Below are 12,615 nucleotides of genomic sequence, written 5' to 3'. Positions count from 1 at the left end.
GAAATGTTTTGATTTTTAAAAATCTTTTCTTTGATTTTTTTTTCTATTTTATATATTATAAAATTTAAAAAGTCAAAATGAAACATTTTGATTGACTGAAATTGAATTTTTTTCTGAATTTTTTGTGTGGAGAACTTTGAAATGTTCAGGTTTCATTCCAAATCAGAATGAAAACAAATTTCAAAATCTCAAAATCCTTGGCAAAATGGAATTTCCATTCTCCATCCAGCTCTAATGACCTGTGATTCACTACCGTTGTAGCTTCGCTGGTTGTAGCAACAGTAGAAACAGTGCCATCTAACTCTGATCAGAATAGGCATGGATGACAAGATGGCAAAATCTCCTAGGCTTTGTCTACAGTGCAGTTTTCAGTATTGCTACCATCTGTAGAGCTGCAATGGTGGTGAAATCTGGATCATAAATTTGCCCATGTAGACAAGGCCACTGTCATCCCTATTTTTCTCAGTAAAATAAATGCCAGTGTATCTAGAAAATGCCAACCAGTTGGGATAGAGCTTAGCATAGCAGCAACTGGCAAAGGTTGAGGAGAGTGTCACCAGAATGCGGGATTCACTTTGGTGTGAGGGGGGAAACAGCAGCAGGTAATCCTTGGCTTTCCCTCTGTGTGTGGGAGAGACAGTTTCTTGTGCGGAATCTCCCCCATTTGTGTGGGGAAGTCTGAGTGATGCGTGACTCAGTTATGTTTCTGGGCATGGGGGAGGGGGAAATATAGTGACAGTGTCCCATCATATATATATAGATATAGGAAGTGATGATCTTTCAAAATGCACCTCTGAGTTGGAAAAGTGAGGAACGATAGCTATCCCTTACTTGTGTGTGGGGGGAGTGATGGTCTCCCCATCTGTTACCCCTATGGCTTGGCGAAGTCGGAAGGACGGGCACATACCTCAATTACCACTTCTGTTATAATGGAACATATAATTTTTCAGAGCTCATAAGAGAGTTTCTCTCCCAGACATGCCACAACTTCCAAGCCTCCCACTACTTTGTTCTTAAATACTTTATTCTGTGAACCACCAATAGGACTCTGAATTGCACAGTTTGAAAACCACTGGCCCAAAGGTGGGAGATTCTGCTGGAGAAGATGAAACTCCTCAGGAAAAATGCCTGAAATAACATGTTGACCCCAAAAGTTTTGATTCCAGCCCTAGTGTAACCCTTGCTAGCAAACAGCCGTAATCCAGTAGTTTGTACTGGTGTGGCACTGTATGAGGCTGAGTGCTCAAAGTCACTCTAAATCTCAAAGACTCCATGAACACACAGATCCGTGCTGCAGTTCTCCCTTATTTCCTATATAACTGCACTGAATTTTTTCTTAATGGATGAGAATTAACTCCAGCCAAAATCCAAGAGGGGAAGGCTGACCACCATCTTTTTAAAAACAAAAAAATCAAGTCCAGTATGTAAGAAAGGTGGCATTTCACAGTGACTTGAGCCATGTTTTTCCTCCTTAAAACTAAAGGGATGAGTATACAGTGTTCCCACTAACTCAGGGAGGGTCCCTTTTCTGCCTCACTCCCTGAGGAGCAGAGAGATCACAGACTGAGCAGTACTGAGTGTGGAATGAGTCCATAACACAAACTCACATGCTCTTCCCCAGGAATGTACCTGCCCTGAGACATTTCCTAACACTTAGTCCAAGTAATCTGCTAGCTAGAACAACACCAATGAACATACTAGGGAAACCAATAATCTCTCCATTTTACTGCCCATATTAGACCTGCCAGATTAGGAATGCCAATAAAATAAAAAGCTGAAAGGCTTTACCATTTAACGGTGCTTGCACTGAGAGCTGCGTCTTTTGGAAGAGAATAAGCACTGCAGCAGCTGTGACTATGCTGAAGCTCTTGGCTGACATCTCAAGGAAAGATTTAGAATCTCCCAACAGTTCATAGGCTTTTCTTCACTCCCTGAAGAAACTCCCTTGCAGATAGCTGGCTAACAGTAACATGCACACAGAGCTGCTGCTAAGGAGCTATTACCTCTCTCTCTCTTTTGGTCTGGTTTTTACAGAGCTCCTCCCCAGACTCAGCCCAAAACAAATGATGTCATCAGAGACCTGCCTTCCAGGTCACTGCATCTTCATGAAACTGATCATTTCCTTGATAACCCCTACTCAGTTGTACTGCAGAAGTGTTAGACCTTGGTACTTAGCTGGAGGATTGAGACCTGGAGCTTCAGAAGCCTTCAGAAGAGATGTAAATGCCTAAGAAATGGACATTGCTTCATGGGTTTTTTATCCTTTGCTTTGCCAGTTCTAGCCTGCCCAGTTCCCACATCCAAACCACCATGATTTGGTTGAGGGGATGTGGGTCCAGCCAGGTATAATAGATCCCAAAGCCTGAGCTGAGGGAAAGGACTATGGGTCAGACTCTTAATAATTCAGGGGAAATTTGGAAAATTCCTGTCACAAACTGTCCAGGCTGTGAGAAGGGGATTTTGCCATTGAAGCCACCGGGAACTGACAGCAGAGATGAGATGGGACAGATTGAGAGTCATCAGGATACAGCCCAAAGGCTACATCCAGTATATGTATGAATGAGGGGAGTAGCGGGCGGGGTAGGGGGGAAGCAGAGGTAAGAGGGCATGTCCCCTGAGGAAGGGGGACATTGCCCTGAGGAACACAGGCTGCATGTGGGGAGTGCACACCATTCCTCGCGAGGGGTCCCAGGCTACAGCTGGAGAAGGGCCTTTCTAGTACTCCCCCTATCTCCGCAGGGGGGCCGAGAGCCAGCTCACCCCAAGGAGAGGTCCAGTGGGACCGATGTTCTGTTAATATGTAGCTCTAAGGTGGTGGGTGTTTATAACGAGTATTAACTACTGATTGCAAGTAGTTATTGACTATTAAGTATATATGGGTATTTATTATCCAAACTATTCATTATTGTTAGCATTGTTATTGATTAATTGATTATTAGCTTTCAATAGTATTACTTAGCATAATTAATCACTCTGTTAAAGGGACAGTGTCTGTGGGGCTCTTGAGAGACTGGTTCATTTCAAAACCTTCTGGCCCCTAACCAGAGCCCTGAGAAGAGCTGGCCCAGTTTTTGCTCTCGTAGATGTTGATCAGGGTCTCTCAGGGTGTGCTGGTCTGGTTCCTCTTCTCCCTGTGTACACACATTGCCAGCCAGCTGGCTGGCCTCCCCACTTTCAGCTCCAGTAGAGTTGGGCTGGGCTTGACATGAGCCCACCTCCAAACATTCCACTGACCCCCTCTCACGGCTCTTTGCAGTATCTTGTAAGTCTTTATTATGATCGTTGATTACATTTTTGTAGGCTGGGCTGGAAGTAGTCAGACGGGGATGGGGCTTGAGATGTAGTGATCATGTTTTTAATGCTGTTTGTTTTGCTGGTTGGCTGCTGATTATTATTAGTAATCTTGTTTATTGTGGCCAAAGGCCAACCGAGAACAGGGGCCCTATTGTGCTAGGTGCTGTACCGACATAGAGTTTGCACAGTCTGTGCCCTGAAGAGCTTACAATCTAAATGGACAGAAGAGACACAGGGTGGGGAAGGGGTCTCATGCACAAGTAGAGTGAACAGTCTGATGGAGACAGATGACATGTTAGTGCCATGATTTTGGTGGTGGGGGGGAAGTCATTTAAGAGGGGATCAGCTAAATTCAAAGGAAAGGGAAGAGAAGGACAGTGATGGGGACAGGGCAGAGGAGAAAAGGGTGAGAGGGGAAGGTGTGCAGTGAACCTGAGGTAAAGTGACTGTGTGGGAGGAGTGGGATGGAGCAAATTGGCACTGGGCACAGAAAGCCCAATCAAGACTGTAGGAATTTCTGAGCGTGGGTGGGAAGGTCCCTGCTTTGGTTGCATCTGCTCTTACTGGCTGGAATCTCAGCTGGTTCCTCTCTGCTGTTTTTACCCTGGGGCACATGGCCGGGTTGGTTTCACCTTTGAACCCATGCATTTCAAATGAGGATACAGTTTAGGATTTTGTTCTGAGTGTAGGTTTGTTGGGGGTTGTACAAATGGACTAAATGAGAGTGGACTGAAATGGCACAGAGGGGAAGCTGGGAGACAAGAGCATTTCAGGTGCATTTTTTATTCTTGAGCATCAAATGAGAGAAACAGGCAGGTAGCTGAGACAGAACAATCTCCCCTGACTAAAATTCAGCAGAATTTCCTTGAAAGGTTTATTGCAAAGCACACATTAGGTATCTACATCCAACTGGCATGCACCATTTTTCCCACCTGAACTTGGATATCTGTCCCCAAAATCAAATAGCTTCTAAACCAAGATTTTCATTCATCAATTTCTCTGACTGCCTGAAATGTTCTGACACCCCAAGTATCTAAAGTGGAGCACTGAGCAGCTCTGGGGTTTTTGTTTTTTTAATATCAGGTCATCGGAGAAGTCAATGGCTAAAATCCATGTATGTGGAATAGGATATCTGTTAAGTGATTGCATCTTCTGTTCTGTGTACTATTATCCAACAGAGCCCACGTAAATATCTACTGAAAGAGAGGGCATATTCATGTGTAACAAACTTATCCAAGCAAAAAAGTAGTAAATTTTATAGGTAACTGAGTAATTTGCACATACTTAGCTACTTAGGAAGATGCAACACATCCATATTGGAGCATATGATTACCATTTAGCTCTTCTATAGTTGTAGTAGACTTTAGCATTTGTTAAGTGCATGCATAGCATGATATAATCACCAGAGGAAATGTTCATTAACTGCAGGTTGTGTTCCCCTTTAATTTTCTTTACTTATAATCTCATGGCCACTGGTCCTACCAGTCTTCTTACTACAGCAGTGTATATGTTTTAGATAATGATGTGCCCAACTGTTTTTTTATCCTTCCCATTTATACAGACAAAGATTAAAGGATTATGGCTTTCTAAGCACAAACAGTCTCAGAAGGGTCTAGCTACAAATAACTGTGCTCATGGCAGTACATCTTTTACCCTTTGAAATATGTTTTAATACTGAAGTTTACTTAAATTTTTTAAACGTCATTTCTGCAAAGTAAGGTGTTTTAATTTCTTTCAGGGCTCTTCAGGTTCAAGGTGTTTTACCAGTGTAAGTTCCAATGTAACTTGGAGAAGTCATGGCTGCCCAGCACACTGGAATCTTTCTTTCTGGCCAGGGCCGCCCCAGGCAAAAAAGAAGAGCACCGCCCCGCCGTACCCCCCCCCGCCCGCCCCGCCCCCCCCCCCCGCCCCACGCCCCCCGCAGCCCCCCCCCCCCCTCCGAGCACCACGCCGCCCAAAGGCCCGCCCCCCTGAGCACCACGCCGCCCGAAGCCCACGCCCCCCCCTCCAAGCGCCGCGCCGCCGAATAAAAAAAAAAATAAAAAATCGAGCGCCGCCCTGCCCCAAGGTGCCGCCCCAAGCACGTGCTTGGTCGGCTGGTGCCTGGAGCCGGCCCTGTTTCTGGTTTAAGCATTGCAGAGGTAATGAGCAGATGCCTGCCAATGGCAGTAGACACAGCCTTGCTGTCATTGCTCTGGAGAGCCTTGGGAAAGCATGAGCCAGGTTTTTTGGATGAGAATTAAAGTGCTGGGATAGAATGTTGTCTCTGAACTGCTATGGGGAGAAACAAGGTATGAAGAAACGGTAATAGATATGACACAGCAGAGCTTGAGTTTTCTACCTGCTAAACAGAATTACTTTAGTGCAATGGTAAAACCGAGATTATAATCCCATAATAAGGATATTTAAAGTTGAGGTTCCCACAGAAATTCTTAACTCCGTCCTTTTGCACACATGCCTTGCCTTGCAATAGGTTATTTCATTTCATGATCCTGCTTCATTAGGGAAGGGAGTGTTGTCTAGCAGTTGGAGCAAGGGACTCAGGGTAAGGAGTTGTAGGATCTGTTCTTATCTCTTTTCAGAGTAGCAGCCGTGTTAGTCTGTATCCGCAAAAAGAACAGGAGTACTTGTGGCACCTTAGAGACTAACAAATTTATTTGAGCATAAGCTTTCGTGGGCTACAGCCCACTTCTTCTTATCTCTGTCACTGTGAATTTAGGCAAGACATCTTACATCTTTTTACCTCTCTTTCCACAGCTATAAAGTGGGGATAATATTTGCTTGTAGAGGGTAAGGTGTTGAGGCATAATATAACATAACTTCATATCTGCAGCTCTTTTCATCTGAAGATATCGTAGCATTACTGAGCCACATTCTGAGGCCCTTACTCCTGTTGAGTAGCTTCAAAGGGGCTAATTAAGAACTAAGAATCTGGCCCTAGGTTTGTAACTTGCAGAGAAGCACCTGATACCCTTGCACATGTTAACATACATTATGTGGAAAAATACAAAAATATCATTCTGCCCAGATCTCCATGCTGCCTACCCCTCCACCTAAGCATCTTTTATGGCTATGGCTTTTTTTGTCCTTTACTCACACCAGCTTTGTGCTACTTTTCATATGACCCCATATTGTTTATCCAGGCTTCCAATTTAATATGCTGAAAGACCTTTTCCTCTACTTAAAAAACAAAAGCCATCTTTTGCATGAAGGTGTCCACTTCTAAAGGTGGTATTCAGTGTTGTGTCTTGTACTGCATTGTACATGTGTTTTGATATTGTTAAGTCTTCAAAGCAAGAACCCCATTTGTTTAAGTCTTATTAATATATAGCAGGGTGTACTAGAGTGCTATATAAATTTGAATGCTAACATCCAATGGCGTAGCTTAAACTTTCCAGACTCTCACATTAGACCATAAATTGCTGTTGGTCCACTGAAGACAAGGGGAGACTTAAGTACAACTCAGTGGCAGGATCTGGTCCCATTATAATGATATGGCCACAAAATTCAGATCAGATGTTGGAGGTTCAGATCCAAATTCATCCATGGCCCTTCCCTGCCAACTCCCAGCTGAAATGTGGGGAAGTTCTACTTTGGCTCTGTCTTGGATAGAAGTTAAGCTGAAAATTGACAGTTGCCCAATGGCAAAGTGCATTCTAGAGAGAATAAAAATGGTAAGACCTGCTAGGTTTTGTGTAGCATACAGAAAAGTAACTGTGGGGGCAGTGTTTTTCTGTGGTTGTATGTGCAGAGGGAAGAGCAGAGCAGCTTTCTATCACATGCAGCCTCGAAAGCCCAAGTGCTTCCCAAAATTCCTCCTTGGGTTGACACCAAACAATTACAACTGAAAAATGGCACTGGGGAGGTGTGGTTTGTGGAAATGCAGGAGGAGTTGTGGGAAAGCCTGGAAACAACATTCTTTTTCTGCAGAAAAGACTGCACATCACTTCAGTAACTTGCCCAGGGCCAGCCCACAACGTTTTGGCACCTCAGGTGGGGAGCTCAAATGACGCCCCCATGATAGGGTTACCATATTTCAGCATGGAAAAAAGAGGACGGGAGGAGCCCCGCCCCCGTTCTGCCCTAGCCCCGCCCCTGTCCCGCCCCCGCCCCCCCCCCCCCCCCCCCCCCCCCCCCCCCGCCCACCCACCCCCCCCCCGCTCCTTGTCCCCTGACTACCCCTCCTGGGACCCCTGCTCCTAACTGCCCTCCAGAACCCCAGGATCCTACCCCCTAGCTGTACACTGACTGCCCAAAACCTTATCCACCCCCCCACCCCCAGAAAGCCCCCCCGAACGCCCGACCCCTCCCCCGTCTCTTGACTGCTCCCTCCAGAACCTCCCTGCCCCTTCTCTGACTCCCTGGCCTCCTTACTCTGCCGCTCAGACCAACGTGCCGGGGAGGAGGAGCGGGGGAGGAGCTCCAGACTGCCAGTGCGAACGGCTGGCTGGTGATCTGCAAATGCAGGGAGGGAGCGATCTCTGCTGCAGGGGAAAGGAGGGGCTGTCTCTGGCTGTCGGAGCCCGGGGGGAAGTCCGGACATTTAGAAATTCCCCCCGGACGCTATTTTTAGCTCTAAAATCCGGACATGTCCGGGGGAATCCGGACGAATGGTAACCCTACCCCATGACCCCTCACTTGGGCCAAAACTTTGAAAGGTCTCAATTCTGCCTTCTTCCTGTTCTACTTCTCTCATGGTGCTGTTCTGCTACCTACCCCAATAAAGGAGAACTAACAACTTTAAAATGCCTTGTTCAAAAATTTTAAGTAACAATTAACTTTCAAACACCTGAACAGCAAATGTAACTTTTCTTGTCTGCTTAGTAAACACTAGCATTTTTATCTGTTTGAATAATCAAAGTGGTGCTTTCCGTGCCTTCTTGGTTGCAAAGATTTGAACTGCTTCCTGCTGAAGGTCCACAGTCTGGGCCAGCTCATGCTCTATTGAGATGGTTGCAAGGCCGACCAGCCTCTCCTGTGTCATTGTGGAGCATAGATGTGTTTTTATTAACTTCAGCTTGGAGAAGCTGTGTTCTCCACTGGCAACTGTTACAGGAAGTGTTAGAAGTATGCACAGAGCAACAAAAGCATTTGGAAAGAGGGTGGTTATCTTATTTGTGCACATATATTCCAGAACAGACTTTGGAGTTGATCCTGCTGAAATGTATCTTGAAAGAGCTTTCAGTTCATCACCTAAATCACTTGCATCAATATCGCGGATGTCATCATGTGTCAACACTGTCTCTAGTGCCCTGCATTGCTGGTTTAGGTCTTCTTCAGGTATAGTGAGGAGTTTTGGAATATCATACAAATCCCAAATATACTGCTGTGTTCCTTGAGCTGCATGAAACGTTCTTCAACTCACTGTATTGCACAATCTAGCACCTGGTTAAAGAATTCAACTTTGAATTGTTGTTTGGGGTCTCTTATGGGATTATCCCGTGCCTCGTAATCAAAATGTCTTCTTCTTCGGTGACTCTTGTATTCTTGAATGGGTGGAAAAATAGCTTCAGTGTGAAGTTCCTCTGCCAACTTTTGTGCACACTTCAGAACGTTTTGAAATCCCTCATCTGACTGGTAAGACTGTAGGTATGACTTTGCTTTGTCCAGTTGTTCCACTGCTCCAGATATATCAAGGTCAACACCTTGGAGTCTCTTGCTTTCAACATTTATTTCAAACAGTTTGCAACAAAAACAGTATGCAGCATTCTGGGGTTTTGAGTACATAAGCCACGGCCTCTCCACTTTGTCACCATTGGAGATTTCACGCCAGGAATGTGTTCGATGGAAACTTCTATTTGTCTTTGGGGAACATGAAGTTTTTCACTTGCTGTGGCCCATGCAGTACAAGGAAGTACCTCAGGCTACTGCTCAAGTGGGTCCACAGTCCTGGATCATCTAGACGTAAGGAACTAAACTCAGCAGCAGCTGTTTCTTGTGTCTCCACCACACTCTCTTCTCTGATCTACACTTTTCTTCAGGAATGTGCATGGTTACATCCATTTGAGATGGAGATATGGATGCTGCAGTAGCTGCCAGGTCACCTGTACTCTGACTAACTGGAAGATCAGGCATCTCCTCACCACTCATATCCTCACTGTGGCCGGAAGGCTCACCGTGAACATTTGTGTCTTTGTATCACAGGGGAGTTCCTTCCTGCTTAGACAGAAAAGCTTCCTTTGCTTTCTTTCTTTTTCTGAATGCTGCCCCAGAGGGGCGTTTTCTTCTTTCCCACTCATGACTGCTGTTCTATGCCAGCTATAGTGGCTTTCAACATTCAATTAAAGGGGACAAATAAGCAGGCTGGTAGCAGGGCCTGAGTGAGGGAAGATATCAGCGTCTTAAGGGCCTAACTGGCTCCTACTACTTCAGTTGACTGCCTGTTCTCCTCCAGTGGGTTCAGGGAAGCAGCAAGACACAGGAAGCTCCCTGAGAAGCTGGTGTTAATCAGTCCAGGCTCCTGGGGGTGCTAGAGAGGTACATAAGAGGCTCCTCCTCCTCTCTCTCCCTGCAGCTCCTGCTGCTTTCTGTTATTCCCTCTCTCCTTTTCTCCTGCCTGCCTGTTATGCCTCTTGTGCCCTCCTTCCTCCAGCACAGCACTCCACCATCTCTGTGCATCTAGAGCAGAGAGAATACATATGCACCAGCAGTAGACACAATTTTCTACACTCTGGGTAGAGTTCGCCTCATGGTAAGGCCTCAATTCGCCTCATGGTAAGGCCAGCCCTGAACTTGCCATTACCTTATCAGCCTTACACACCTTGATGTATGATATCAAGCTCTTAATGGACTTGGGTGGGAAATAAGTGGGAAAAGAGTGTTTGATGTGAGGCCCGCACACTCACAGCAATTTCAGATTGCAGGGCTCAGAAATGTTCTCTGCATCTTTATGCCCATCTTGACCCTGTAGGCCCCTGTTATGGAGCATGGTGTTACAGAGTGTCCCCAAACAAGTCATCTGTGGATTATGTCACTCCCATAGCCACAACCCCTGTAGTTTGCCACATCTTGGTTTTCTCATGGAACAGATGTTATGCTGCCATTTACTATGAATGACTTACTGTATCTTGTGGATTTTCTTCATATTTAGCTCCTTAAATGCTTTTCTTCACGGAAAGTTGTCACATGGTCCCAAGAAAGTAATAATCAGATGAAAGGTTATCTCTATGTGTGAGGAATCCATTCTAGCAAGGAATTAAATTGGGGATCTGGGGATTAAAATGGTCTCCAAAATGCCTGATCGTTGGTCGATGAGGTAATTTCATTAGTTTGTAAGAACATTAGGCTTTGGATAGTGTTGTTCATATGACCCCTTGACAGCAACTGACCCACTTTGGAGCTCTCTTTTTGGCCCGGGTCTGCAGTCCCATGGTAGCCAACCCACTCGAAAGCCTGAAGAAATAAGGCTGTTCATTGAGAACCTGGTTTTACTAATGTGGTTTCTTATTGACCTCCTAGACAAACTGGATTTCTAGGAGTGAATCTTAAGTGCCTTATACAGCTCCCAGCAGTAACTGGGAGTCTTTTTCATTTATCTTAATGGGAGCTGGGTGGCTTGGACCTTCATTTTGTCCTTTAATCATCCTGCTAGCATAGTGCCCACGGTGAATGTATGGCTCACCTCGCCCATGAAAAGCACGAGAAGATGCATCACGATGGAGTTGGGGGGAGGAATCATTCTGATTTTAAGGACAAGTGTTGGGCAACTTGTCTAAGACAGTAAGAGTTTGCATATTGCAAACTTTGAAATGGCTTGACTGAAAAATGTGTCTTTAACTTTAAAAATTAAATGGGATTGAAATCGAGGGAAAAATCCTTTGACGTGAGCAATATCAAAGTTCCATGGATATGTACGCATAAAAGAATTGTATTGATCATTTGGCTAAGTAGCAAAAGCAAACAGCTGAACAGATTTTCTATTAGGTACAGTGCATACTGGAAACAGAACAGAAACAAAAAGATCAGCTAGAATCAAAAGAAGGAATTAATTCAGCTTCTGAAATATCAAAACCACTCTGGTTCATAGTGACACCTAGTGGTATCCTATGGGATGTTTGCTTTGTAAAATTTTGAGACTAGTGCACATTAAAATGAAACTAATATAGCAATGAGGCATAGTGCAGGTGGGTGCTGTGCCAGTCTTGGTCCCAGCTTTGTCAGTTTTGACCTACTTTTTTATGTGGCTCTAGAGTCTCTCTAGAGAAGACACTAGATGTCACTCCGCTGTCCCAGTTGGCTGGTAGTTCTGTTGGGTGAATAAACAGAGGGATTAGGCTGAGTCTACACTTGATCTATATCGGAACATAAACTCTGATGTCAGGCTAGTGCCAATGCCCATTGTCCCCACCTCTGCAGCATGTTTAGTTTTAAAGATTAAATAGTTTGTGCAAATCATCCATTTTTGTTCTCTTCATCTTTGGATGGACTCCTAGAGGGGGCAGTCCATTGTTAAACTAGACTGTTCCAGTTGACAGGATTTTACGTGGGGTATTTTTGTGTTGAGTGAGTTCCTTGTTGTCTTGACACTGATTTCCTTAATGTCTCTCATCCTGTTCAGAATTGCATTTATGAATTAATAGGCAATAAAGGAAGTTGTTGTCTAACATCCTTGGAAGAATCATATCCACCCTACTGAAGGATGATAAAAAATTGTTTTGTTGCCTGACAAGTGAAGCAGATGTATCCCTCAGAAATTAACCCTAGTAGCTGCAGCCTTCAGCATGCACCCTTTGTCTTTAGTGCTAGAAATGCCCTCTTCTTGGAACAATGTGTACTGGCAGGTGAAAACCTGTTTGGTGGTCATCATAACAACCAAGCTCTTGTTGGGTCTGGCTGCAGTGCTGGTTACGGGCGCTTCTCACAAGTGACCCAGGATCTGGCAGGAACAAGATCTGATATCTGTTTCATGTAAACATACAAGTCTCTTCCTTTAATCACTGATGTAGGAGGAATAGCTCTCCTGCTGAATTGCTACTGCTTTTCAGCCTGCAGCGTTGTTGCGGGAAGCAACAAATTGTCATACGGGGGGTGAGAGCAACAGAGCTCATAGCTACAATAATACCTAGGACTCCTACTGCACTTTTAAGCCAGGTATCAGAAAGCATCAGTTCCTTTTGTTATGTGCCAAACGTAGCCTTGGGGCCTAGTTAAATCTCGCAGTATTCTGGAGGGGAGATGAGCTTGCTTGAGAGAGTAGCCCAAATATATGGGACTATAGCTCTAGTAAATAGAGGTGGGACTAAACCAAAGCCCTGAATCCAAATATCTCCAAACTTCAGGGGCTGAATTTTGCCCTCAGTTACACCTGGCCATACACCATTG

The 12,615-nt window shown here is 45.0% G+C and overlaps 1 protein-coding gene across 1 annotated transcript in view; it reads right to left on the bottom strand.

Moving 5' to 3' along the window:
- The window catches only part of CA12 (carbonic anhydrase 12), a 33,423-nt gene extending 31,544 nt beyond the window's left edge, over positions 1–1,879 (bottom strand). Inside the window, exon 1 of the mRNA XM_026648449.1 lies at positions 1,789–1,879. Within this exon, the coding sequence (XP_026504234.1) occupies positions 1,789–1,879 (91 nt within the window). The remainder of the gene's footprint in view (positions 1–1,788) is intronic.
- Between the last annotated feature and the right edge of the window lie 10,736 nt (positions 1,880–12,615).

This window comes from Terrapene carolina, unplaced genomic scaffold (assembly GCF_002925995.2).
Source record: "Terrapene carolina triunguis isolate 2854851 unplaced genomic scaffold, T_m_triunguis-2.0 Scaffold67, whole genome shotgun sequence".
Classification (NCBI taxonomy): domain Eukaryota; kingdom Metazoa; phylum Chordata; order Testudines; family Emydidae; genus Terrapene; species Terrapene triunguis.
The sequence above is the reverse complement of the archived record's forward strand: the minus strand, read 5'-3'. Positions and strand labels throughout refer to the sequence as shown.